The sequence below is a fragment of the Passer domesticus genome, chromosome 6 (genome assembly GCF_036417665.1).
Source record: "Passer domesticus isolate bPasDom1 chromosome 6, bPasDom1.hap1, whole genome shotgun sequence".
Lineage (NCBI taxonomy): Eukaryota > Metazoa > Chordata > Aves > Passeriformes > Passeridae > Passer > Passer domesticus.
Window position 1 is genome coordinate 33,734,841 of NC_087479.1, and position 27,833 is coordinate 33,762,673.

Consider the following 27,833-nt stretch of genomic DNA (forward strand, 5'->3'; position numbering starts at 1 on the left):
CTGCTTCCCATACTTTGGGAAACAGCACTGGGTGGGAAAGCTGCCTCCTACTTGCCCCAGATGCCTGGCACCAATGTGTTCCCAAGGACACATGTGAGGGTCTCCCTCCCTGAAACAGGTTTCCCACAGTCACAGCAGCAGTCCCTCTTCCACTGCAGGGTCTCAGGAAGCTTCCCTGGTGCAGACTGCATCCCTCCTGCCATGGCAGAGTGGCAGCAGCCCCCCTGCAGCAGGGGCAGAGGGAGGTAGTGCTCCCTCACCCCCACAGCTCCCAGCCAGGGTCGGAGGAGGCACTCAGCTCCACACGGCTCTCAGCCAAGCTGACCCAGCACTCTCACGGCTGAAAGCTCTTATGGCCTCCTACTCTGGGTTAGAGGGGATCAGCCTGACACAGAGTTACCCTGCCCATGCCAAATTCCCATCAGCAGCTCTGCAGTCCCCCAGAATACATGACGAGGAAGTGAGAGCCAGGAGCTGAAAGGAAGGCCAGAAGCTGGAACTGGAGGGCTAACAGCACCCAGAGACCCACCATTTTGGCAGATGATGAGTGGCCATGGCAAAAACATACAGCTGAGCCCTTGCACACATCAGGAGACTCCTGACCCTAATACACTGCTCCCCAAAGGGGCTGCTACTGCCCCACCTATGGACTGAAGGGGTTGCTAGAGGAGCTGGCAGCTGGAAGGAGGCTCTGTATGAGCAGTGGGGCTCACAATGGATAAGGGAACTGCAATGCTGGAAGTGAAATGAGGAAAACATGTGCTACGTTTCTCTTTTTTTGCCACTGTACTCAGAAGAGCTGCATTCTAGATTCTGTGGCCTCTAGGGAAAAGATGCTCAGTCTTAAGTGTGTGAAGGACCAGGGCCCCTGGTGGGATGCAGTCCCCAGCTGTCCCCCACACCTGTGCCCACTGGCCACACAGCAGCAGGCCGCAGGCACACAGCCATGCCATGCCCATGCCAGTGCAATTGGAGGCCACTGGCTTCTTCTCAGAGGTGGATCTGACAGGCCTTGCCAGTGGGCTGCCAAAGGGACAACAGCAGAGGAAGAGTGGGAGATGATGCAAGGAAGTTAAGCAGCATGAGATACAAGATCCCCTGCTTTAGCACCAAGCCTCATCGGCCTTCTCCTGCACATCCTTCTCTTCCCTATCCTCCAATCCAGCTATTAGAAGCTAAGCCATCAAGGATCCATCTGCCCCAGTGTTCAGGCTGCAGACCTGCCTCTCTGAGGAACATACACAGAAAATAGAGGACTCTGCCACCTCACTTCTTGCAAGCACTGCAGAAACAATGTGCACACTGCAAAGTATTGATAGTGTTTCAAACTCAGAGCCCTCCAAACCACTGGCATGGGCAAACTCCCTGAGATTTCATTCTATATTCATAACTTCTTGAAAAACACTGACAATATACTGGCAGAATCTTGACATAAAATGGAAAATGGGAGGGTAAGGAAAGAAAAGCAACATAGGAAAGGCAGTCTAAGTGCTACTATCATGCCCATTTAATTGGAAAATATACCAAGGTCAGGAATTCACTGGATTGCTGTAACTGGCTCAAAAGTCTGTGAGCTGGGGTTAACAATCCTTGTTTGATACAGTCTTGCCCTCCTTCAATCCCTCCTGCAACACTTTACTAAGGTATTTATTTCATGAGCACATCAAAAGGGATTAATGCTTACATGAAATAATCCCTGGGAGATATCTGTCTAGTAGTGGGACAATTGTGACATGGAGTAAAAACAAATCTGACCTAACTTGTTCATGCCATTGCTTTTATTTCAGAGGGATTTTGATTTTCTTTGGGATTTGTTTTTTCCCCATGAAGGTTTGTGCATTGAGCCCAGACTGAAACTAGAATGGAAAAACTTGAGTCATGGCTGAAACTGAATGACACAGAAGATTTACTGATTTGACTCCCTTCTTCCAGTAAATTCTATCATACTCCCACTGCCATGCGGCTCTGGTATGATTTCCTAGTGCAGCATTCCCACACTTCCCAGAGCTGCTTCATCAGCCCTGCCAAGCAGTAAGAGCCACTGCCTGGACCTTCACAGGAGGCTGTGCATTCCTGACAGGCAGAGAAAAGCCAAGAAGCCAGAGCAGGAATGCAATAGGCAGCCTGCACAGGTCATGAACTCCGGAGTACATTCCAAAATGGCCAGTGCTGGAGACATATATTTGTTAGGGAGAAATTTGTTCCAAATCAGGAAGCAGCTGTTCTTCCATTCCAGCAAAAACTGCAGCATTACAGCCCTTGCAATGAGTACCCTGCACGGGCAGCACCACACAGAACCTCTCTCACCTGAAATGACTTCCAGAAGTAACATGAGTTTAAGACCATCCCTGAAATCTTCCTCTATGTTCTCAATCTGTGTCCCAGCCTTGCGGAGGTGAGAATTACACCATGCTGTAAATGTCTAAAACACAGAAAAGGAAAGGGGAAAAAAAAAAAAAGCAGTCAGTATTCTTCCCACAAACCAAATAACAGTTCCCAACCAAATCAGTGCAGTTAAGTACCATGACAAACACTCATTAAGTTATCATCTCTCCATCCAATGTCCCTGTGGAGCACAAGCATTTGCACCCAACTTACTACTCAAAGAAGTTGCAGGATGTTTCTGTAGCAGAGGGAATCTGAGACAGTCATTTTACAGCTCCAGCACATCTGATGTTCTGGAGAGGTTTCCCATTTTCTGTTTGGCTTAGAATACCTTGAAAGTGATTTTTAAGCATGCTAAGTGCTTAGATTCCTAAAGATTTCCAGTGGCATTAGATAGCACGTATTAATATGAAGGACAACAGAGAACAGCATTCCAGATGTTCTTGTCTCTAGAGAAGTGCTTGAGAAAAAAAACCCGTTCTTCAACTGCCTCTGGTCTACTCCATCCCCAGCAACCCTTACACACTGAAGGAGAGCATGCTGAGCTCCTCAGGCAGGCACATAAATCACACCCCAGTAGTGTCTGTCCTGCTGCCACCATTCTCACTGACTAACTGCTAAGCAGACCTCCCTTTCCTGTGATCATCCCACCTTTCCTCCTACATCACATGGAGGAATAAATACTTTCTGAATGAGGATATCACCCATCTCAGCAGAAGTTCAGGTCCTAGAAAGGACAGAGGTAACCATCACTTAGTGACACTACGGTCTAGCACAGCCCCAAACTCCTACTTGAGAGCCTCTGGCAGAAGCATCATTGCAGCCATCTCAGAAGTAACATCACAGCCACTCCGTAATTAGTGATACCATGCACCACCACTGGAATAATAATCCAGGTCTGAAGTGCAGGACAGACTGAGACCCAAACTGCAATACAGCCAGTACTATGCAGGCTAAACAAAACTTTTTTGAAAGCACCTTCTGACCTCAACTAGTCAAGAAGAGTCAAGACAGAAGCATCTCTCATGTGAGAGAAATTAATTTCACCACAACAGATGACAACACATTTTTTGTGGTTGCAATCTGTAAGCTCATGCTCTGAACAATGGGCACGTGGGGCACTGACAGGGGAGAGACCATCTCCTACAAGAGACGTGACAAGAGTTATCTCGAAAGAGTACCATGTGAACTAGTCTGAAAGAGTAAAGTTTGATGGTCAAAGCACAAGAAGCAAATACAAAACATCTCAGACACCTCAGCGTGGCACAGGCTTAGATAGGTGAATCAAAGAGCTGAATCTCATCTGAACTTGAAGAAGCTCTGATACAAAACTACTGTTTGAAGAGTAAATGGAAGCAACCAGGGGGACAAGTTTGTTCAAGTGCTAATGAATGTGTTTCCCAGTGTTTGAACAGCAGACCAAGTAAACCCTTTCCTTTGTACAACCTGATAACCCCTCTATCACTCTCTAAATACAAGGCTGAGGTTACTCAAAAATGAATGTATCCAAAAGCTCAGTGTTACCACAAGGAAAGTCTTCCCTCCCTCTCCCAGATGTGGTCCTAGAGCCAATTCAACTCACTGACCCTGCAAAGAAAATTGTTTACTTTCTTAACATTGGTCTTCTGCTTGGTAGTGCATGGAGGCAGTTCAGCAGAATTTTAACAAGCCTCTAAAAAAAAAAATATGGGCACACAAGGGCCAAGCAGGAGGGTGGAGTGGACCACAGCAGCCATGACATTTTAAGCTGCTGGGGAACCACAGAACGAAGGACTCATTTAATACTGAATCACAGCATGGCAAAAATTTAGAAGTGCTTTACTACTTATACCATGCATGGGATTTCAAAAGAAAGATTACTCCAAATGACAACAGGATTGTTCTTCATTGTCTCAGAGCTGGGCTTTCACTACTAACCTGCTCTCATTTGAGTTTACCAGACCACAAATAGTGTGGCAGAATCTTTCCTTGGAAAAAGCATTGCTCAACAGCTGCCAAGCCTTCCACTGCTGTGCTCTGGCCTTATTCTCCATTGGGACTGTGGAATGGAGCAGGAAAACACAGCTGTAAATACTTTTATGGCAATGGCTCTTTGGACAGATGCATGCATTGTGAAAGTCTGGGATCTCTTTCTTCAAAATGGCCTGGTTTCCTTCCAGATTTGGAAGCTTGAAAAAAAAAAGAGTAAGTAATTAAGCACCTTTTATTGCTTTTTATTGTTAATCCCCCAAGGAAAAAAAAGAGGTGGTGGGGGTTTTTTTTGGAGTAAAAGTGGTTTTATTTGGAAAAGGGCCCTGTATCCTGAAGTACATCCTTTTGGTGCTATTTTCTTCATTCTACTGTTTGAGCTGTATTACAAGAAGAGAGGTTAATTTATTTGGCTCCCTTTTGTAGCCAGGCTACTTCACTCTTCCAGAAAGGGAAAACGAGAGCAGAGATGCTTTCAAATGCTACATCATCATCACATGTCAAAGTATGAGAGCAAGTTTTGTCAGAAGGGTTGGGGATGCCCATGAACCTCCTTCTCATATCTGGAAAGCAGACAAAGCAAAATACCTTGAGCTAGTGCCTGGACCTGGGTGACATTACAAAATTAATGTTGATTTGAGGAGGAGCCCTGAGATCTAACTCACACGCCACAAGGCTGCACTTTTATTTCTTGTCTGACTTCTCTCAAGACATTTCAGTTTTGTGCTCCATCAGCTCAAATCAGATCAGACATCTCTGCTTTAAATCACTGATAATTCCAAGAGAGCTCTACAGGGCAGCCCTCAGCACAGTTTGAAGGTGGAAGAGAGTCACCAGTTTCACACTTCCAAGAAACACAGACGAAGTTAAATGCAAACCACAGATCTTCTAAACTCTGCTTTATTAAAAAGCCTGGCAGGATAACTAGATCAGTGAGAGTATTTTTATTGCTGCAAGAATCATCTAGGGCTTGGTAGAAAACAAAGTCCCAGAGCCAGCATCAACTTCTCATCTGGAACCATCCCCATCTCATCATGGCCTAGAGAGGCTGAAGTGACACAATTCCACAGAACACAGCCATGAGTGGCAGAATGGACACTTCAGCTTCTCAAGAACACAGTCCATGAAGGGTGAATAGATGGAGCACACAGTTTCCATGAGAGAATTCCCAGATGTGCAGACATTTTCTCAAGGCATCTTCAGGTCCCAGAGGAATTCCAACAAGCATAATAGCATAAGCAGCACAATAGCATATGGGAACAGCAACAATCAGTATCCCAGTGTGGATGCATTAGGCCATTTTAAAAGAAAGCAGCATTATGAATGTGTTTAATAACTGTAGTAGGAGTCACAAACTGTATTCACCACAGATCAACCCAGAGCAAAATCTATCAAAACATAATCATCAGGTAATAGCTTCATGTTGCATTTACTGTACATACTGCAGAGGGGTAAAACACCCTCATAGTTCAAAGTAGTAAACTGGAAAGAGATTTCACAGGTAGGAGAAGCCTGGAGAAATGCATCAGAAAAGCAGAGGGAAGCAAAAGAAGGGAAAGCTGAAATTTTTGCTGTCCACTCAATCTTGCAATCCTGGCAGCCTTGTTTAGAGCCATTTTTACTGACTTGGCTTCATGCATCTGCATAGCATCCTTTTTGTTATTCTAGGAAACCTACTGAAACCTCCCACTCACCCCAGCCACCTTCTGGGCAACTCAGCCACTCCTCCCCATGCCTTGAGTCACAGCTACTGGCTCGGTGGCAGCTCAGCCCTGCTGTGCTGCCTGGCACCAGCAAACAAGTTTTCAAAAGTGGAAAGGGCTGTCAAAAGCAGCCAGCCACCTTTCTGGTGCAGGCCTAGCCCTGGGAGCAGCCAGGTAAGGAAAAAACCCACAAAAAGCCACCACACCTGCATTTGTTCTGGTAAGGTGACTTGCACCCAGTTCAGAGGGCAAAAATACACTGCCAGGCAGGAAGCTACCTGGAAACAGCAGAGGTTCTTCCTTGCTGTTTGCAGACACAGAAGTCTGAAGATTATTCTTCTGCTTACTTCTAACTCCCTGTCCCAAAGACAAGAAAAGAAATAGTCTGTTAATCTTGAGGCTTATGAAAGTTTCAGAGCTGGAAAACTACTTAGTGTTAAATAATAGCACGGAAACCTCACACCATAAATTTTCTGTGGCAACTGCACAAGAGGTGCAAACAGAGCTGTGTTTCTTGGCCCTTGGACCTTTCCATATATTGTACTTGCAATTTTATTTTTGGACACAACAGATTGTCAGGATACCGCTGCAGGTCTGCCTCTTGTTCACTGTTCACTATGGAAGATGTCTGATGAAGGAGCACATGTGTTTGCATGCATATGGATGCATTTCCCATCGCTGCTCTCTGTACTCCCTGCTCCTATCTAGCTATGATATGTAGTTTTTTGGGTTTTTTTTTCTTTTTACAGCCCAGCCTAATCAAAGATCCTTGACATCAAAATCAACTCTTGCTATTTGGCTGCTGAGTCCTGCACAAAGAATAGCATATTGGTATTCTACCACAGTACAACCTGTCAGATAATAAAACAATAACAAATGTTATTAAAAGCAAGCAAATATGATTAACTATTCTGCTGCCTCATCATATTTCCTGTTGGGGTATCCTCTGCAAGGCTACCTGCATACCTATTTTAGCAGTCATGCACACCCTTCACTGTATTAACCCTTTCCCAGCCACAAGCTAGTTGAACAACAGCCAGGTGATAGCCAGTCCTGCAACCAAAACTCTAATGAGGTACCATCTTCAGCTAGGTCCTTCCAGGCGTCTCCAGTCCTGTCAACTGCAAACCCACCCACACCACTTGTGCATACACACATGCACTCTCTGGTATTCTTTGACTTCCCCAATATTTGCTTTTGTTCCTGAAAGCCAATAACCTTTCCCCTCCACACTTATTTCCAATCTGAGTACCCTTCTGGTACCAAAGTGGCTCAGGCAGTAATCTTGAAGCCTAGGGAAGCAGGACAGTAAGTGAACATTTTAAAGAATGTTTCTGCCTCAAAAGCAGCAGCACCAATACCACTTGGAGCAAATCTAGAGAGCTCTTTGCTGAAAGAAGGCAGTCATAAGGTACTTTAGCTGCTGAGCAATTTTAGCAGTGTAAATGTCGAAGCTACCACAGCCACATAAATGACAGATACTAAAAAAAAATAAATAAATGGTCAGTTTAATCTCTTTGTGGCTGCAACATTCCAGCTTTATCTGACCTTTCCAGATGCTCTTTACTTCTCCCCTTGCTAAATCACCCTTCCACACAGCCCTGCTTTCCATGGGTGAATGTAAACTCTCTGGCACAGCCAAGAGACTGCCATATTTGTGTAACAGCCCTGGAGAAGCTGTAACTGAGCCAGAGCTCAGTTACCTCTCTTCTGTCAGGAGAAAGGTCTGGCTTAAGCAGAAGAATTCACTGGAGCACTGCCCCTCCAGACCACTACCACTGTGCTCAAAGAGCAGCAGTGTTCACAGCCACCAAGGCAGCCCCATTCCTTGTGTTTACACTGGGGATGAATTTTAATCAAGTACTTCAACACAGCTCTGCTGTTGAGATTTGTCCACAAAGGTTTGGCTCCTGTTAAGAGGGGGATGGAGCTGCTAGCACACAAATCTCAGTCTAGTAGCACAGTTTGATGCTGTCTACACATGTGCTCTGCAAAGGGAGGTCTTGAGCGAGCTGAAAACTATGGGTGCTAGCCCAGGCTTTCTCCTGGTGTTGCAGGGGAAATGACAGCAGGACTCCCTTTCCAGTCACCAGAAAAGAAAGCAGGATGTTCAAACAACACTTCATACATGGCTGAAAAACAAAATCAATTTACCCAGCTGCAAGTGCTGCACTTCTGCTACTCCTGCAGTCAGCAGTGCCCCTGGGTTTCTGACTGCACAGCCAGGCTGCATTCCCTGCCTTGCCTGACACAAACCCTCTGTGGCTCCTGCTCACTGCAACACCATACATTCCTTACAGGACTGCTGGGGCAAAGCAGCTAATTCTTGCAACAAATTTTACACCCAAATCCATGCTGAAAAGAATTTTATTTAAATTATCTGAAACAAGGACTGCAATCATCTAATGACATTTAATAGTTTATTATAGCAGGCAGAAAACTGCACATACAGCTTTTTTTAAGCAACAGGATTACTAATAAAGCAGTCCAGCTGCCCCATAATGGGATCCTTTTCACCTTGGTAGCCTGGAAGCTGAACATATTGGGTCAATTAAGGAGGCTGCTAGTCCACAGCCACCACAACTCTCTCTCTTGCTACTTGAACAGAGAGACGAGGCCATCATCAACTTACTAACTGGAAGGATTTGGCTGGGGAGGCCATGAAAAATAAAGCTCTACAATCCACTTCCAGTTTCCCCTCATTCAGCAGTAACTCATTTACTAGCATTACCTCTCAGGGTCTCATGTGATTTTCCCTTCCTAATGCTACTGCTCTGAATCCTCCTTTCACATCTTAAAGCACTTGGAAGAAATGCTGGGGTCTCGTGGGTGGCTGCTTAACACTCTCCCCACACTCAACAGAGACTCAACTGACAGGCTTGGTTGCAGCTTCTTTTTCTGCACAAGTCTGTGATAAAAGCTGACAAGAAGGGGCTCATTTAATTGGGCAGTAATTACAAAGTAATCCCAGATCCTGTCAGCACCCTGGCACTAGAAAGGCTATGGCTGGACATAACAGATCACACCAACAACCCCAGTGAAGAAAGCTGGGCATTAAAAAGGCTATTCATGAGATACAATTGGCCCATTGAATATCTTCTCTGCCCATGTGCTACAAGTGACAGAAGCTTTATACACATACATATTATTGGTTTTTAATAGTGATGGAGGAAGTGCAGACCTTCTACAGCCCTACTTATGTATACTACACCTCCTGGATTGCTCCTTGGTGTGCTTGGATGTCCGCTAGAATGCCCAGAAACACCCAAAAATGGTTGTCCTCTCCCCTGAGGGGAGCCCTAGGAATTGCAAATCCTCTATACAAACCTCATCACAAGTATAAGGAGCCACCCAAAGTGCCTTTTATTGAACCTGAATTAGGAGAAAAGTCACCATCTGCCATACTCCCCAATCTCACCTTCTAACCTGAAATACCTTCAATACATATTGCTTCGCATTGGAAGCCACATTACAATTTTGAAAAGAAGAAAGGCATTTGATAAGCCCTTTTGGTATTTATGTTCCAAGCCCAGTCTCCAGGACACAAGGGTAGTTCAAAGAGCTTGGTTTGTGTTGACAAGCTACATTATCAGCAGCTGACCTCTAAAGAATTACAGGTATGATGCTCAATTTGATGAAGGCTGCACAATGAAGAGCTTTGCTTTCTAATAGAGTTGGCCTTTTAGAAGGGCTGAAGGAATTATATGGATATTCAGAAGGAACCATTAGACACAACCATCAGCACAGTTTCACCACCTCCACAGAAGGAGCTCAGTACTACTAGCATCAGTGCTAATGTGCTGTTCTGGCTTAATTGCAGCTGCTGAGTTCCAAGCTGAAAGACAAAATATAGCCCACACCACTTTCTCAAGTGCTATGCCCTGAAAACAGGAGGTATCATTAGTACCAGCATCTGCTCAAAGAACCAACTGGTGGCTGCATAAAGATTTACTGAAGGTGAAAAGGCAAATTGTAAGTCTAGTTGCATTTATCAACCCCAGGGCACAGCCTCTGCAATTTGGAAACACGGAACTCAGTCACTTTCCAGCCACTTTCCAAACCCATCTCTGCAGCTCAGGATGACAACAACAGTAAAGCAGCAAGAGCTCCATCCCCAAGTGTAACTGCATAAGCCAGCTTGGATCTCACTGGTAGTGTGAAGCTCTCCACAGAAGTCTCTCTGTACAGAGGACCTAGGAGCTGCTGCATAGAGAAAATAAACTCTTCTGACAGCCAATTCATCCTTTTGGACACTGACAATGAATCAGCAGCACATCACTTGCAAGAAGCACCAAGTAAATTCAGTGCAGGAGTTTTCATTTTTGCTCACTGGAATACAGTGTTTTGCACAGTTTTTAATTCTCATATCCTAGAAGACAGGACAAAAAATTAAAAACCCAAAGTCTGTTCCACACTGGTTTCCCAGTGCATGGTGTTAACTGCTTTGGAGGCAGAACACGCCCTTTTATTAGCTAACAACAGGCTGAAGTGGCAAGGGCAGAAATCTCAATCCAGCACACTTCCTGTCCAACACAGGGTAAATATTTGTTCTCCTCCACATTTGTGCCTCTGAAGCCTTTAACTCCACTTCTGCTACAAAGCTGCACCATTTCATGAAGAATCTGCTTCTGGTATTTGAAAGCTACTGACCATTAAATCAATGAGTTGATTGGTATTTCAGACCAGTAAAATAAAAACTCTTTTTACTCCTGAGTTACCAGAGAGCACTAATAGCTAGGAAAACACAAGAAGCCTTTGAACATGCAAAAACAATGAAAAAAAACCCCAAAACTATACAAGGATATCAACTGGCTAGAAGAAAGGTCTTTAAGAGTTTATCACGAAGTTCAGACGAGCAAGACTCTTCATTACACTCCTCTCTCCTATGAAATCAGCTCATAAATGTCAACTTGCCTCCAAGCTCTCTCGTAACAAAAATTAAACAGAGCTTGTCTCTGCATTTTATATGCTGAATTTCCCACGTGCTTTATAGCTTTTCAAGATATACTGGAAAAAATCACTTTACCACACTAGGATGCAACTATTTATAGACTGAGAAGTGGCAACAAACCACTGAAAGCCAGACTGTTCGATTCCTGGAAGCTGAACTCCAACTGCTCAGCACAGGATAGCGCCAAGACACCAGGATGAAAACCTCAACAAGCAGCCTTATATTCCTGATGGCAGGCCTGCACTTTATATCTTTATAAAGATATAAAGTGCAGACCCAGTACTGATTTCATCATGAAGGTGAGGTGTCACCCACCTGGGCCCAGGAACAGGCTGGGGGGAGGACAGAGAACACCTGGCACTGTAACACAAAGCAGGACATGCAGCTCTGCTCCAGCTCTGGCCTATCTGAGAGCATGGTGCAAGACTTCTTTCAACTTGAAGCAGGTCAGGGAAGCACCTTCACTCTGGTGGATTCCACAGGCAGACACAAACAAAACTGCTCCAATGAAAGCTTGTCCTGCTTCTGCCATGAAGGAATACATGTGGGGCCTGACAATTTATTCTAAGTCCAGAGAGCCAGCAGTGCAGGAGCTGATCTGGCTAAAAGCCCTTCTGCCGTGTAGGTTCAGAGACATCTGGGACTGCCCAGAGCTTCCTGGGAGGATTCACAGGTGGTGTTTTTTCTGTGGCCCTTCTTTGGCTGTTTACATTGCTGATGATGGGAAAGGGAGGAAGAGGAAGTTACAGCTTCATTTGTCCAGGTTTTTTAAATACAGAGCTATGTAAACAGGTTGACTAATTGAAACAACTGAACGTATTGACCACTGTTCTGTATGGATGTTGCAAAACTAGCACAAAGCACTGGCAAAAAGTTTAGGGACTCTGCAGCTCTAGAACATAAAAATCTTGAAATAATCTGGTTTTCTACGGGATGATGGCAAATGTTTTGGATAAAAGAAATGATAGCTGCATTCAAGCAAGAAAGAGCCTCCAAAACAGTGTTTGGCATGCAGCCTTAGAGCTCTCTGTCAAAGAGCAAGGAATCAGAAAGGATAGGCTACATGGCATAGATGTACTGTGTATTGGGCCTTCACTCCCATCACCAGTAACACCAACTTTGGATAAAACTTGCAAAAAAAGAAGTAAGATTTTTGGATACATTTATCCCCTTAGCCATCATCACTGTCCCTGACACAATGTACTGTCAACATTCAGAGCTTTCAAAGTCATTTGCAACTGTGAAATGCGTAATTCCCAGCTCCAGAGAGGTCATTCCCAGCTCCAGAAGAGTGCCTTTTGAACAAGGTCTGCAATTGTTAAGGTCATTCACCTGAAATGGGATTTTTCAAAATTAAGAAAATTGCTCCTGGGTCAAGATGACTCTGATTCACATGCGCTACCAAAGAAGTAAGGGCTCTGAAGATGCACAGGGATCTTACTGTGCTAGGAACTACCACACACAGGGTGAAAAGCTGCTCTGTGCTCCAAAGCACTTCAACGTGAGACTTGAGATGAGGGTGGAAGTAGGCAGTGTTAGTCAGGGTGCTTGGCAGTGGTCTCAGCACACCCACAGCCTACCTCTTGTCATTTTCCATATCAAGATCATAGTAAACTAGAGACACTTGATCCACAAAGACTGATCCTATGTGAAGAAAGAACAAACAGTTCACAACCCCTACAAGCGACACAAAGGTGTCTGAACTGCAGCCTCCTATGCCTGAATGCCCCCACTCTCCAATGCTTGGAGCCACCAGGCTGCTCTCAACAGCTACATCCATGCCAGAGTGCATTCTGCTCTGGTTTGGTCCGTGCTGCTCGTGCTGCCAGCCTAACCTAAGGGAAACAATCGAACTGTGCCAGTCTACAGCAGATCACACCTCAGCAAGTGAGGCAGCACAAAGAGGAGCAAGAAAGCAATTGGAAATGCAATGAGCAGACAGCTGGCATCAGGGGCTGATACAAGTGCAGGCTGACATCTCACAGCAGAGGTTGAAATAGGGCCTTAAAAGAAAGATAGGTACCTTATATTTGACAAGATGAAGAAAGGGATGGTACTGAAGAGACATGAACTGAAGGGCATGTTTAAAAGTGATGGATGACAAAAATTACTGCTGCAGCTGTTTGGGTGAGTGTGATTGGATTGCTTCATGGAGGTTAGGAAAAAAAGAACTGCCATTACTCAAACATATGATAATTGAGAGTCTGTGTGAGAGCTGCATGGAGATTCATCAGCCATTCTAGAATAAATAAAATGTCAGGTCAGAGCAGGGAATGTCACACCTATTGTTGGATAAAAGGATTTAACTGATCTGGGAAAAGGCAAGATATTGAATGTTTACATGAAGGCACTGTAAGAAAGTCTCACTGCTAACCCATGTGAGCAGTAAATGTCTTCTGAAGTGCAAAATACAGAACTGATCCTTGTGAACCCTGAAAAAGGACCACCTGAGCACACTTTCTTCCTCCCACCTCCACCCCTGCTACACAGAACAACACAGAGACTGAGAAGGTGGAACTGCTCCTCCATCTATCCCCAAGCAGATATGGTCCTTTCATTCACACAGAGAGCAGGAGTTATCACCTTTTACTGCTGTTCCTCTGTAAAGCCAGCACAGACAACTAGGATGGGACTGAGATCTCCACTTTCTCAGGAATGAAGAGGAGGTAAGTCTTTAGCAAGGCACAAGCTTTCCAGTGTGTCCATTCCGTGCCTAATTGAACGTGCAGGCCTTCAACAGTGCACAGACAAGCAGTGTCAGGATGATCAGATCCTCAGTGAATTACTGGGAGTTGACCACAGGAATTTCACCTCCCAGGCTTTAACTCTTAGGTGGCCTCACATATTTGCACAATTGTAGGCTCAACAGTTTTTTCACTTACAGTTTAAATGAAACCACTAGTAACAACAAAAAATTTATATAGATCAGCGTCTCTGTGTCCTGTGGTTGTGGGAATGAGTATTTATTAAGGTAATGCCCATATTTAAAATTGAATTGCATTGCCACTTTCTTTTAAATGGATACCAAAAGTACGAGAGCTACTATGGGTGGTGGGATTATAAAGATGGTCTTTTCTGGAATCTTAAGACATATTCTGTGCTTAGGCATGAATGTGTCATCTAAGAGTAGAATACAACAGGATTTAAACTCTCTACAATAGCACTGAATAGCAAGCTATTTCTCAGTGAACATCACAGCCCAGGAGGGGTCTAATTAGTGAGCATCTCCCTGGGCCTCAAGGCGTCTGCATGCCACTGCAAGCTTCCAGCACTGACTTACCACCACACACACTGCAAATGATGGGATCTCCCATCTTCACGCAGTAAATATAGTCCTGACTGGTACTGAGGTGAGCTTTGAGTGACCTGTGCCAAGCCTGTGAGTACACCTGGACAGCACAGTGAAAGCAGTGTAGAGCATCTAATCCAAGGCAGCAGAAACAGTGGTGGTGGTACAGCACAGCTTAGCAATGGCTATCTGACACAGGAGCTGTCACAGGGCACAGTCCCCCACAGAGATTAGGGCCCAGCAAACATGGGAACTGAGGCTGAGCAGTACAACAAAGCAAAGGGGAGTTCACATCTTCCCAGCATGTTGCATTCAGACCAGGATGTAGAGCTTAAAACAAAGTAAGAAAAAAGGACAGCTGAAGATTAAAAATTATGATAGGGCATAATTATAGCAGGAGTTTTGTTCCAGACTGCTGTGGTTCAATGTTTCAGACATCCCAAGAGACCAGCAATTGCATTAAGAGAGATGGAGGCAATGCTGGCTCACCCAACATAACATCTGGCTGAGGACAGCACAGCGCTCTCCCATGCGTCCTTCAATTTGCTGTCTTTGCTCCAGATTCACGCTCCTTGGCCCTGCCCACAGCCACCAAAAATTCAGGCTGGGAGCCTAGGGACAATATACTTAACTTTAAGGGGATGCAATCTTTAAAGAGTGTCTTGATCTCATGAGCAAAACCTTGTATTTTTATTTGTTTTTATATTAATTATATTGTCTTGAGACTGTTTATGTAGTTTATCAAAGCAAGAAACACTACCTAAATGAAGTCAGATGTGGGACTGATACCAAGGACTAAAACCAAAAGAGAAACATTCCAGTTTGTTGGGTATTTTTGTCTTCTTCTTTCTTTGATCTTTTTATTCAACCGGAACCATTAGCAAAGGCAGTTCCAGTTCTTAGTAGCACAGTAGCTCTGAGCTAACATCTATTAGTATTGTTTGCTATTTTAAAAAGTTGTGCTACAGGTTTATAGTCTGATTTTCCAAAACTTTTACGAAAAGGAAAAAAGGAAGCAAGATTTAAAGACACATGCACCAGGGATCTGCAGTACTTTGGGAGGGTGTTGAGCTTGTTAGAATAGCTGCCCTAGGTAAAGCCTGGGAAAGGCAGCAAACTTTCTGGACTTAATCCAAAGGCTACCAAGGAGAATGTTTCCACTGACTGCTGGGAGTTGGGTTTAGGCCCTGCACTGTGGGGGAGAGTGGCAGAATGACAGAAGTCTGATGACTCTAACCACGTCCAAAGGAGCCGTAAGGAGCTGCTGCATTATTTAAAAGCAGTCACATAGAACACTTTACCAGATATTATTGGAGAAAAATTGATCTCTTTTTAAACTTAGCAGCAAGATTTTCACCATCCTGATGACAGGAAAGCCTAAGGGAACATAGCAGGAAACACACTGCAGGAGGAACTGGGAGGAAAACACTGCTAACCAGCCAGTTCAGCCCATCAGGAAATGTTTACTCTTTTTTATTTTTCCATGTCAAAATGCTGGAGGCTTCAAACTATGCTCTGAGAGAAGAGAACAAAGGGACATAGGAGTCACAAGTCTCAGCATCAATGTCCTGGCCAAACAGACATTGCCATTGACTGGTGAGGACTTGGGGACCAGCCCAGGACTGCCTTCTGTTAAAGTCATATTCTGCTCCACAGTCACCCTCTGAAAAGATGTGACAAGCCCAAATGTAACCTATATTACTAACACCACTCTGCTGTGTCTGGCTTGGGACACAGGCACACAGGGCAGCCAGGAAACCACATGAAATATTTGAATGAAGAAGGATTCAAATATTGAATCCTGAATCGGCTGAGCTGACTGTGATTTAAGCACTAGCCACAGACACAGTCAAATTCTTGCATTTTCTCATTTCTAGGAGATGAGGTCAGAGAGCTCACCACAAGAGAGGACATATAATGTAAAATGGATGGTGAGTGCCAGAACTATGCTGGGGGCTTTTTCTTCCTGTGCTCCACACATATCCAAAGCCTTTCCGTTTATAGGAAAGGCATTGGTATAAAAGGTGCATTCTACATCAGACCAGAGGAGGCATCATTCTGGGTATGAAAATATTAACTCAGTTAAGGAATAGGAGGAAAATCTCCAATGTTTTCCCTCACTAAGAGGAGCATTCAGATGCACAGAGGACTGAAGGAGAAAAGAAGCATCATGTATTTTCACCAAGGAAAATGAATATACCTCTGTGTTTATGGTGTGCTAGCAATTTCTAATAAAAAGCACTAGATAGCCTTTTTTTTCCCCCTTAAACCAGCTTTAGACTGGAAAAAAGAGGATTGGAATAATTCTTATTTGCCATGACAAATGTCCCAAGTTATGTGTATAAATGCAAATATCTTAGAAAAGAGCAAAGACAGAAGAAAAGTAAAATTCCAGCAGAACCAAAGTTAATTTTTTACAGGTAACTTTACATTATTTGTTAGCATTTCCCTTTTCTTACTGCAGCTCCATTTCAACCCTAATCACACTCCCATATACTTGCTTCCTAAATTGTGAGTGCTCCCAGTTGATGGCTGCAAATTCCCCATTTTCAGAAAAGCCAGTTGCAGGATAGCTCTGACAATTTGGCCTTTTTTCTGCTCTACATAAAAGGGTCTGTTTACAGCAAAGGTGTATATAATAAAAATAATTTGCTACAAGTTGCAGAATTTTGCTCTAGCAGTGGCACTGTGATATCTTTTGGGAACTTTAGTTCAAATGCCTTATGCTCCCCCTTTCTTGTGGAAAGAAAGTGGGAGTTCTGCAGGAACTTGTTTAAAGGCACTGTCCACAATAAGCTATGCAGTAGGATGGTACTTTGCAGAGGTCTAATGGGTGCACATAATGGGAGATGTAATTCCCCTTGGAAACTACCTCACAGATACAATTGAGGAACTGCTGATGGACCCCTTACATACCAGCATTCCCCAAAGCACTGTCAAGGCACAGGGCACACACACAGTGCTGCCACTTTTGCCATCAATCATGCAGTTCCTCAATGCAGTGACAGCAGGCTGTCTGTAAGAGGACAGTCACTGGGAAGTGAATGTGGCAGCTCAAAAGATGGGAGTTTGCTGAAAGAGGAGGGCTGAGAGGAAATGGTAAGGTTTCAATTTCAATTCACCTGTAGGGAGATGGATGATGAATAGTTGAGGTGACCAATGTGAATAGGGTCAGGCAAAGATTAATTATTATTTACCTCTGCTACTGTTTAAAGAGAAGAGGTGATGAAAATTGCAAGATGAAAACTGTTACTGACTTGTTCAGGAACAGGAGGACAAAAAAGGGGAGATGGGGGCTCTAGTTTTGTGTTTTCTTGCATGAGAGAAATTGCAAAAATAGCTGAGTGAAGAGGGTTGTGTTACAAGTGTTAATCTCAGTCTGGTAGTGGTGGCAACAGGCTTTGGTCCAGCAGCAGCTGGAGAGAATGACCATATGAAAAAATCTTTACTATACATGAACATAAATATAGAATTTTCCATTTCTCTTCCTTTTTCCTGGAAGCATATGGCATTTATTCCCAAAAGTTTCAAATAGCAGACACTGAAATGATCATTAGCTCTATGAGCAAGGAATTATTTCTCCACCTAAAAAAAATTGTATTTTAGCCTTGAACATAATGAAATCCTGCAAGACGAGATATATTATCAGGTGATATGTAAATCAAATTAATTTTTAACCTCCCTGTCAAACAGAGCACAGGAGCTCACTGTGAGTCCAGCTGTACATTTACAGCATTCATGACCACAGGAGCAGTCAGTCCTTAGGGAGATACACTACAGGATGTGCAAGCTACTGGTGGAGGTGAGCATTTGCACAGGTTGCATCCACACGTCTCTGTAAAACTGTTCTGAAGAGCAGCTCACCCCACTACTGCTACTGGTTCAGGTTTACTTTTGGCGCTGGGCTCTGCAGAAACTGCTCAGAAACCACAAACCACACTTTAATAAACAAAACACATACACACAAAATAGAAATTCCACCACAACTAAAACCCAGCCATCCTTCTGCTCTTTCCACCTCCCACACTGAGCTTTAAACTTGTATTTAGAAAAAACCAAAGTGACCAGCTCTGTTCAAAGCATTAGAACAGCTGGAACACAGACACATCAGCAGTTCTAGTCTTTGTACGTAGCCACTGGTAATATGTCTGCATAAACTCGTTATAAGGGTTTCTGTATTTGCTTCCATTTCTAGGCTGAGCAGAATGGGAAGAAGCCACAATAAGAAGCAGTATTAGAGAACTCCAAAAGCTGGAGTGCTGTGCTCAGACCCCTCAATCCCCCAACAGGGCACCCCTCAGCTCTGCTCAACAGCTGAGATGGGATTAGTTAAAGAGGCCAGAGGGAGACATGGAGATGGCTGCAAGGCATACCCTCAGATCAGAGATCCCCAGAAACAAACAGTCTGAGCACCCCCCTTGTTATGCACTGGAGAGCTTCACTGTAAACACACCCTCTACTGAGGCAGAGAGCAGTAATACAAACCAGATGCTGTAGGGAATTTTTTCCCTCTTCGTCTGCACTAAATTTAAATACTGAGCTCTTCTTTTGCCAATTTATTCTTAAAGGGCCTGTATGCTACTCTTCATCTCTATCCCACTTGCTTGAATTTAACAGAGAATTCAGTAACACTCTGTGCACCTCAACCACCCTGAGAAACTCGTGTTCTTCACAAGGTCTTGAAAGCTGAGTCCTAGCTTTCCAGCTACTCGGCCAGGACCCCTCAAAGCTTCTCTACCCTCTAACCTGAGAACAAATGGAACCTTGCAGGTGAAATCATGGCCCTTAAAAAGCTTCCTCCTCCTTGATAAAAAATCTACTTCAGGTCTTTATCTTCTGAAGAGTGGTGTGGTGGATTCAACACAGGAGCTTAATTCTCACTTAGACAAAGTGTTTTTATTTGCTTTCAAAAACTGTGCCAGACCCGATGAACACCAAGAAAGCCCCACCAAGAAGTTAGTTTTACTATAGTGCCAAGGGCAATCCAAGGGCAATGCACCAGCCTTCTAGCCAGGTGACCAAAACCATACTTATCCAACCACAGGCCTTGCATCCGAGGCAAAGGACTGGAAATCCATTGCTTCAGAAACACTGTCTCACAGCAGGGAGGACAACACCCAAAGAGCAGTGCCCTGCAGGCAATGGGCTCCCCCCAACACTACCCCCATGGCACTCCAGTGTCCCCACTACCACAGTACAGCTCAAGTGACTGCACCTGCCACAGGCACGAAGCCAGCACCACCTTCCTAGTGAAGGCTTTTTAAGGGATCATGGCTAATCGTAAAAATGGAATCGAGGTGAAGAATCATGGAGCTGTGGCCCTGGCTCCTCTTCCCTTTGCTGGGCTATCAAAACCACAGCTGCTTTGGTTATCAGGAGAGCTTATTTTCCCAGGAAGCTGCCTTAGCCACTGACCACCTCTAAACATCAGCTGTCCTCAGCAACTCACAGAAATCACACGTAGTGAAACAGACAACATGTCATTCCTGAAAGATGCAAAATAATGCCAGTGCACATTTTCCTGCATTCTGTTGTGTTCAATTCCAATTGGTTTCAACTCTTCTTGAAAAGTAATGCTTCATCCTCAAAGTAAAATATTAACTTATTTATTCTTTGATAACGAGCCTTGAGGAAGCAGCAGTACTAACGAATTCTGGCTCCCTGCACTGCCCCAGTGTGCTGGTGTCTAGGTAAGGAACAAACGTAGGTGGCTCACTCCATCATGCCACACCTGTAGAAACAAGATGCAGCTTTCAGCTTTCCTCTTTGATGCCAAACTTTCACTTATTTTCTCCACTGACATAATTGACTTTTCACACAGAAACAGCCCTTCTGGAATATAAACTAGCTAAAGGAAAATGGAAGCGTAAAGTGGCCAGTCTCCATTGTGGGGAAAACTAAGTAGAGGGTTACACAAAATCTCATACAAGCACAAACATCACCTGATGTAATTACCAGTGATAGAGAAAAAGAAGATGATCAGTAAGGTGTAAACATATTTTGGTTTATAAATCCTAGCTGTGAAGAACTAGATTTAATCAAAGACAGGTGAGTAACAACAACAAAAGTCACAGGTGATAATTCCCCAAGGATTCAGCTGTATTGAAACTACACAAACATCTTACTGAATCCCAAATTAACTCAAAATAAACTGGGACAAAACAGGGAAGAGCCATAAACTCATCCCCTTAAGAAAGAGCAATGCCCCATATGTGAAACTGCAAGTACAGGTGAGGAGGGAACAGTATGAACAAGAATTATGGGCATCACAGTAAGAGCACTCTGCTCATGCTGAGCCTGCATGCAGAGCACAGTGAGGTCCTGAACCTGCACAACCAGACAGCAGGAACAAAACATTTTTGTAAGCAAACTCCTTAAATCATCTGAGGTGTCCAATGTACTTCTGTTTTACAGTTCAGCAGGAAAGGGGAAGACAGAATTATGCAGCAATTGTTCCATATATTTATGTAGAGTTTGACTTAAGTGAAGGTCAGATCAATATTCTGTGGCTTACAGTTAGTTTGCTTAGGTCTTTTAAGGCAATACAAAGGAAATCTGTCCTTTCCTGCCCCTCCCCTGCCACTCTTGGAAAAGACATTGTCAAGGTACAGAAATAATTGTGGAAACCTAGACTCTCTGTGGACATTATGGTTGCATATTAACCACCAGTGACAATAGCAGCTCTGAGGGCAGCACAGGGAGGTGCCCTTCTCTCACACACAAAATTGAAACCATTCAAAGGCTGGGATACTTTTTTACCTTGTGTACTTCAAGTTCTGAAATGGTCTTACAAAGATATAAATTTTGGGTTGATATCAGAACTGGGCTGTTTCATATAGTAGTGCCTCAGCATCCCCCACAAAGCAGGGCATCAAAACCAGTGTGAATCATCACAACACATTATTTGCCTAGACTGAGCATGCATGCAATCGTATCTCTTAACTCATACCCTTCCTCAGAGTTTTTTCTTCCTTTGTAGTAAGCTCTGATCTCATCTGAAATGTATGCTCTTTTAGCTGCAAGGTCCCCAACTGGCATATGCTGCCTTTGAAACTCTCAGATGTGGCTCCTGACCACAGGAAGCCATTTGCAGTCTGGCTTGCAGTCAAGAAGAACAAAGTACAAGGATGCCTGCTGCTTTATACTTGCAAATGGGTAGCTGGAACCACTACTTTTACCTAGGACAACAGGCACACCTTGTTTTCTGTGATGCACAGAATCACAGAACAGTTCCGGTTGCAGTGGACCTTTAATCTAGTCCACCCTCCCTGCAGTGAGCTGGGACATCCTCAGCTACATCAGGCTGCTCAGAGGCCCATCCAATCTGACTTTAAATGTTTCCAATTAACGTTTCTATCCAACACCTCTCTGAGCAGCCTGTTCCAGTGTTTTAGCACCTTTATTGTAAAAACCTTCTCTCTTATATCTAATTTAAACCAACCCTCTTGCCTGCACTGCAGAGGCCCTGGAAGCTACACAGGGTGCCTGCCTACACACCCCATTCACTTGTTAGACACCATTTGCTTTCCACCAGCTGTGCAGCCTTTGGAAAAGCAGGTGCACGCAAGTAGCACTTTTTTTAGAAGTCTTTTTTATTAATTGCAAGGAAAGGAGTCAGCAACAACAGCACAGGCTTCTCCAGTGTCTGCCAGCAGCACCTGCCTCCTCCAGCAGCTTTGGAGAAACCCCAGGGCCTGTTTCACACTATGCTCATATGTATGGTGATGGAGGAGACACAGGAGGGATCAACTGCAGCACTACTTCTGTGACAGAGCAACACACACCCCTTACTACAATGACTGAAACCCCACGGGTACAGCAGGGAATGAGGCTGGAGTTGCTCCCACTTCTGATGTGAAGGATAAACATGAGGTCTCTGCTCAGGGAAAGGCAAATTATTTACACAAGACATTTCATTTGAGAGTAGGATGAGGCAGCAGGGACTCTGCCTTTATTTGTAAGCTTGCAACAAAGAGTATTCCTGATAAGAGGACACAAAACCATATGGGGCAGACAGAATGATGTAACTGCAAGCCCAAAGCACAGCAAGTGGCACACCAGTGCTCATACCAGATCTGCTGAGACTCATCACAGTGATGGGTCTTCTCTCCAAATCATCTCTGGTATCCTTCCATCACAAGGGACAGGACTTGCAGAAATATCCAGGCCTCAGGTAGGAAGCAAATTTCAGAAAAAGATAACACCTTCCTGAGAACAGTTTCCTGCACGGCCTGGTTCAAACATGGAAGTGTTCATATTGGAGAGCTCTTGCTTGAGCTGGGCTGTGACCCAAGAAAAACAGCAATTCTCCCTGCCACATGATACACATTTGAGACAGGCAAGGAGGAAAATGCAGCTACTGAGGAGAGCATGCTCTGGTTCCAACTGAGCACTGGCCTGTAAGGGCAATGGAAGTACTGTAAAACCTCACTGCAACAGCAGGATACTGGGAAAAACAAAACCTCTACTTCAAGACTGGGCAAGCAGTCGGGCAGATTACTACTAAGATGTACCTTGACTCTTCCTTACATAACTTTTTTTTTTGCATAGAATTTAATAATCAAGTAAAAACTAGTCTGTAAAACATGTGCCAAGCACCCTCTCACATACAGCAGTAGAAAGGCTCCTGCACACTCTGATGTGCATCACATGTGCTAGTTCAAGGTAGGTTTATTTTGCCTTTAATCATTTCTCCCATGAATAAGTAACACCTAATGAAAGTGCTCTTACGCTGACAGCATTTGTATTCTGATACCCAACTGCTACTCATATGCCTCTCCTTAGACAGCCTCTTGTTAAGATTACAGCTGTAAGGGCAGCAGACATGTGAACACAGACTCTGCTTAACTTAAGTGCCCAAAGCAGTTGTTTAGCTTAGTACCGATTTCTTAATTCAGACTTTATGCCCAAAGACTGCTGAATTAGTCCCCATCATGGAGACTTGAAACACAGCATCCTCTGCAATATGTGCACACCTATACATGACAAAACTAAGCCTACTTCATTGTAGATTCACACTCCAGCTCCACAGCCAGTACTACTGAACAAGGACTTCTGCAGACACCACTCAGGGTCACTCTCCATTTTGCCCTGTCTTGCTCTGTATTTAATAGTGGACACAACAGTACCTCATTCATAATCAAGCTCACATCACCATCAACCTTGGAATAATCCCACAGAAGGGAAATCTCAAATACAGTACTGGTCATGGTCCTTGCAGTAAATCATGTATTTTAGGGGAAAAGGTGTGGTTTCATGAGGAAGAATGACTAAGCCAACCAGATTTCTTCAGTTACCATGGTTGGATGGCCACTCAAATTCTTCTGCTACCAATCCTTAGGCAGCAGTGAAGTTACCATCATATCAAGCTCTTCAATCCTGCTTCCCTTTATTGGTAAACTGCATGCAAATATCTACTATACACAGAAAGCCAGGCTAGCAAGAGCATTGGCAGACCTAGGGGATTAGACTGAACTTGCTTTGATGTCTATTCATAAACGCTCATATTCTTACATGTTTGTGTAAGAAAATGCCAAATCACTTAGTCACAGATAACACGTCAGAGTACAGCTCATCTCTCACAAAGACTGCCTTCCATACTCACCATTCCTAATTTTGCTGTTGCCTGACAATTTTCCTTTGCAACAGTTGCTAAGCAAAACATTTGCAGTTCAGCTTAGTATCACAACTGACACTTGATGACTGTCCTAATGGTTACACACAAAGAAATGCATAGCTTTTCAGTCTGGTTCAAACCACTGACAAGAAATAGGTAACTCAAATGGAGGACATGCAGTTCATGTGCAGTCCTGATTACTGCCATTATGTTTGCTGTCTGTTTTCTCAAATAAAGAATCTTCTGAGCAAGGCAAGGTACACGCAGATAACAGACAGCATTGGAAGTTACCATGTGGAAGTCAAATTACCTTAGTACAAACAGTCAAGGAACATTTCCTGTCACTTGTTTCAGAAGACCTAAATATTATATTTCAGAAATGTCCATAAAAGGTCTGTCAATATCTACTGAAAATAGGTATCTTGCTAGCACCCTAAGACATCTACACAAGTCTTCTAATTAGAGGAGTTTGACAGTATTTCTGGAAGTTCAAGTAGCTTTCTCTTACAAGAGTGCAGTTAAGTGTAAGACCAAAATAAAAAAGATAATTCAAGACAGACTCAATGTGCTATATTTTTAATATCTGTGGCTAAGAAACTGTACCATACATTAGCAGCCACAGTCAGCACTCAACAGAATAGAAAGCAGGAATTAATCTCCTTTCCTCCTGAAATACAAAGGAGTAAAGAGTCACTGAGGTTGAGAAAAGAAAAGGAGGGTCCTTCTGACACTACTAGCAGACATATGGAGAGGTTTATTTCAAGATTGTGGTTAGATCAGAAAACCTCTCCTAATTCTCTTCAGCCCAAGAGTTTCCTAAGCAGGTAGACCCCAATAACAAACAGGACGGTCAAGAGAAATTATTTTTCCATTAGCACTGGATTCATCAAAGGGAAGTGGGGAAAAGGTAGATGTCTTCATCCTTCCTCTCCCACATTTACTTTGTGTAAATGTTATCCATGGATGATGATGTGACTTTTCAGATAAGACAGAAAGAAGGGGGATGGAAAAAGACCTATAGAAGCAAGGGAAAAAACAGACTTCTACAATCTGTCTTCAGAAATGGCTGCAACGCAGGTTGCTGCCAAGCGCTGAAGCTTTAAGGAGGACAAATGACCTGCTACTACACCAGAGAATGGACAAGCCACATGTTGTGTATCAGCAGAGATGAGTTTGCTAGGAGGGAGAAAAAGACAGAGAGAACTGCCTTGTGCAAAAGGAGTAATAGAAAGGTAAATCACAACCTGCCTTGGGCCCCATGGAAGTTTGCTACAGTAATGCCCATGCTGATAGCAAGAATAAGGTATAGACTGTGCTGTGAAATTACACCTTTCCTCTTATCCAAAACCACACCTCAAAAACTAATGTGAATTTTATACTTAGCTCACCACCACCACAGCTTGTACTCAGCACTGAACAAAACCCATCCAAACCCCTAAGACAAGGGGCACAGACTCATTTCCCTCATATCCCCTGTCACTGTCGAGCTGTGCTCTAATTTCAGACCAGGGTAAGGCAAGCACCTCTTCTGGTAGAGATCAGGTTGTTATCGTGTAAGTAAGTAAAAGTAATTTCTGGCAAAATTCTCCTGGCTTCAAGCTTAGATTAAGATGAATATAGTTCAGTCCAACCCAGCCTTTGTCATAAAATTGTTCATTTTCTGCTCTCCCCATAGCTCCCCTGGAAGGCTGCAAGGAGAATCATGTCTCTGCAAGAGAAATGGTGGCAGACTGCATAGCTTCAGAGGAATACAAACATGACACACATTGTTTCAGGGTCTTTGGTTAAGTGCTAATCATCTGGATTTGGATGCCAGTCCCGATTATGAGAAATATGTAGTAAACAGAATCACGCCATGTGATATGCAGGCTTAACCCTCTTCCTGCTGGCAGCTGCACGTCAGCACAAAGCTGCAGTGGGAACAGCAAAACAGTCTCCACAAACCTGCCAGCCTTTTGTCCTCAGCTTGGCGCTTGCTGCTGTCTCCTCTGAAGAGCCACACCCACACAACAGAAGGTCGCTGAAGGATGTGTGCAAGTTCGACCATAATCAGACCCCTGGACACATGATGTTTGGTGATCTCCCCTGCTCTGACACAGGCATATGGCTGGGCAAGACTACGTGCAGCTTCACAGGGAAGGGGGTATGGGTAATTAAGATGCCACAGTGATAGGCTCAAGCTGATCCTGTCTGCGGGCCAGGAAGAAACAATCCCACTCCCAACATGCTGAATAAGCCATGGGTGGGCTCGAAGGGCAAGGGTACGGCTGTCGCCAGCCTTTCCCCAGCAAGCAATCACAGGATTGTTACACACTGCAGTGGGTACTGGCCCTGGCCCAGGGACACCAGCGCTGGCACACGAGCACCCGGCACAGGCAGTGCTGCTCCCGCGCCAGCTGCGCCACACCTCACACAGCCACGGCCACACCGCCCTGCACCGGCACCACCACAGGCTGCGAAGAGTGAGGGACCTGAAACAGCAGGCTAGAAAATTCTAAGGAAAGAATTTCAGTCCTCTGCTCCCGTGGCATTCTCTTTCCTTCCATGGGATCACATATGCTATCATCAAGGCACGCAGGACCTAACCTTTGCAAGACTCATACTTCCTCTTATGTACTCAGATGGCCTTGTGCATGTAAGTGAAATACCTTCTTTCTGCAGAAATCAGACAATCCAACTCAGAAAGTAGAGTTTTCACAGATTAAATTTAACTTGACAAAACTTAACAAGCCTAGCTACACTTATTAGTGGCCCAGGACCTCCTCACATCCTACCTCCTACATCCTATGCAGCATACTGGCATTGCCAGAGGAAGTTAGTCATTTCCACATTAGACAGCCTCCCATGCCATGAGCCAGCCAGCTCATTTCTGCACACAGGTAAGGTATTGTTAAGTGAATTAGAATTTATTTCTTCCCTTCTCAGCTGCCAAAAGTGCTAAACCACTTGCATTGCTTAGCAGGCTACTCCAGCACTTTTTTTCCCCTGATTTCCTGACGCTTAAGAACCCAACCCTGATAATTTAGAGCCTGTCTCCAGCTCTCTGTGTGGTTTCTCTGTATTTAGGACTGCCGTAGGCTGAGGTCTACCCAGGAAAACTCAGAACAGAGCCCTGACATGCTCATGCTGTTGACTTTGAACCACATTTGAAGCAACAGCTAGGAGAACAATAGATGTTCATATGAACAGTGACAGGGTAGCAAAAGCAGATCAGATCAGAGCCCTATGCATTTGACATGGGATAAAGAGCCAGGCATCCATCAGTGGAGCCACGGCAGCAAAGCATCTCCCTGCTGACAGGGAATTCCCTGTAGCAGCAACCAGCCCTGTTGTATTAACCCAAGAGGGGAGCACCAGCTCCCAGGCATGAGGGGCCAACCCATAGTACAACCCTGTGTTCCCCGAGCTCCCTACAGCAGTCTGGCCCCTCTTCAAAGACAGGGGATCAGACTACTGGTACCTGCTCATGGAAGAAGTCTGGTATCCTGCAAAGCAGCATGGCAAAGTCTTCAGGTTTTGAGCTTTCAGTCTTGGAGGGCTAAAAGACTGCACTTGCTCAGCAGCTTTGTTGCCTCAAAGCCTCAGCAACTGGGTTCATGAGAGCTTCACTGAGCTCTGGCAATCTCTGCAGGGCCTAACCGGAGGCAGTTACTGTTCCTGCACAGGCAACAGCAGCAGCTTCTTTCCCAGCTCAGCAGCTGCTGTGCAGCAGTTCTTTGACCAGACATCAAGCACTCACTTCCAGAAGGCAGGAGACTGCACTGGACTTGAAAGTGAGACAGATGCCAAATCCCAGTCCAGGGCCAATGCTTGGGGAATCAGGCAATGTGATGTTCAGAACACAGATGTGTCAGTATTTATTTCCACATGAAAAACAGTCCAAATTGTTTTTTTTCTTAAGACTCTTTCCAGCTCTTTCCC

At 44.4% G+C, this 27,833-nt stretch overlaps 1 protein-coding gene across 6 annotated transcripts in view; it reads right to left on the bottom strand.

Moving 5' to 3' along the window:
• Nucleotides 1–27,833, bottom strand: part of ACTN1 (actinin alpha 1) — an 86,726-nt gene that overhangs the window by 43,821 nt on the left and 15,072 nt on the right. For all 6 annotated transcript variants that reach the window (XM_064424307.1, XM_064424304.1, XM_064424302.1 and 3 more), the window contains exon 2: nt 2,308–2,422. In XM_064424307.1, the coding sequence (XP_064280377.1) occupies nt 2,308–2,422 (115 nt within the window). The remainder of the gene's footprint in view (nt 1–2,307; nt 2,423–27,833) is intronic.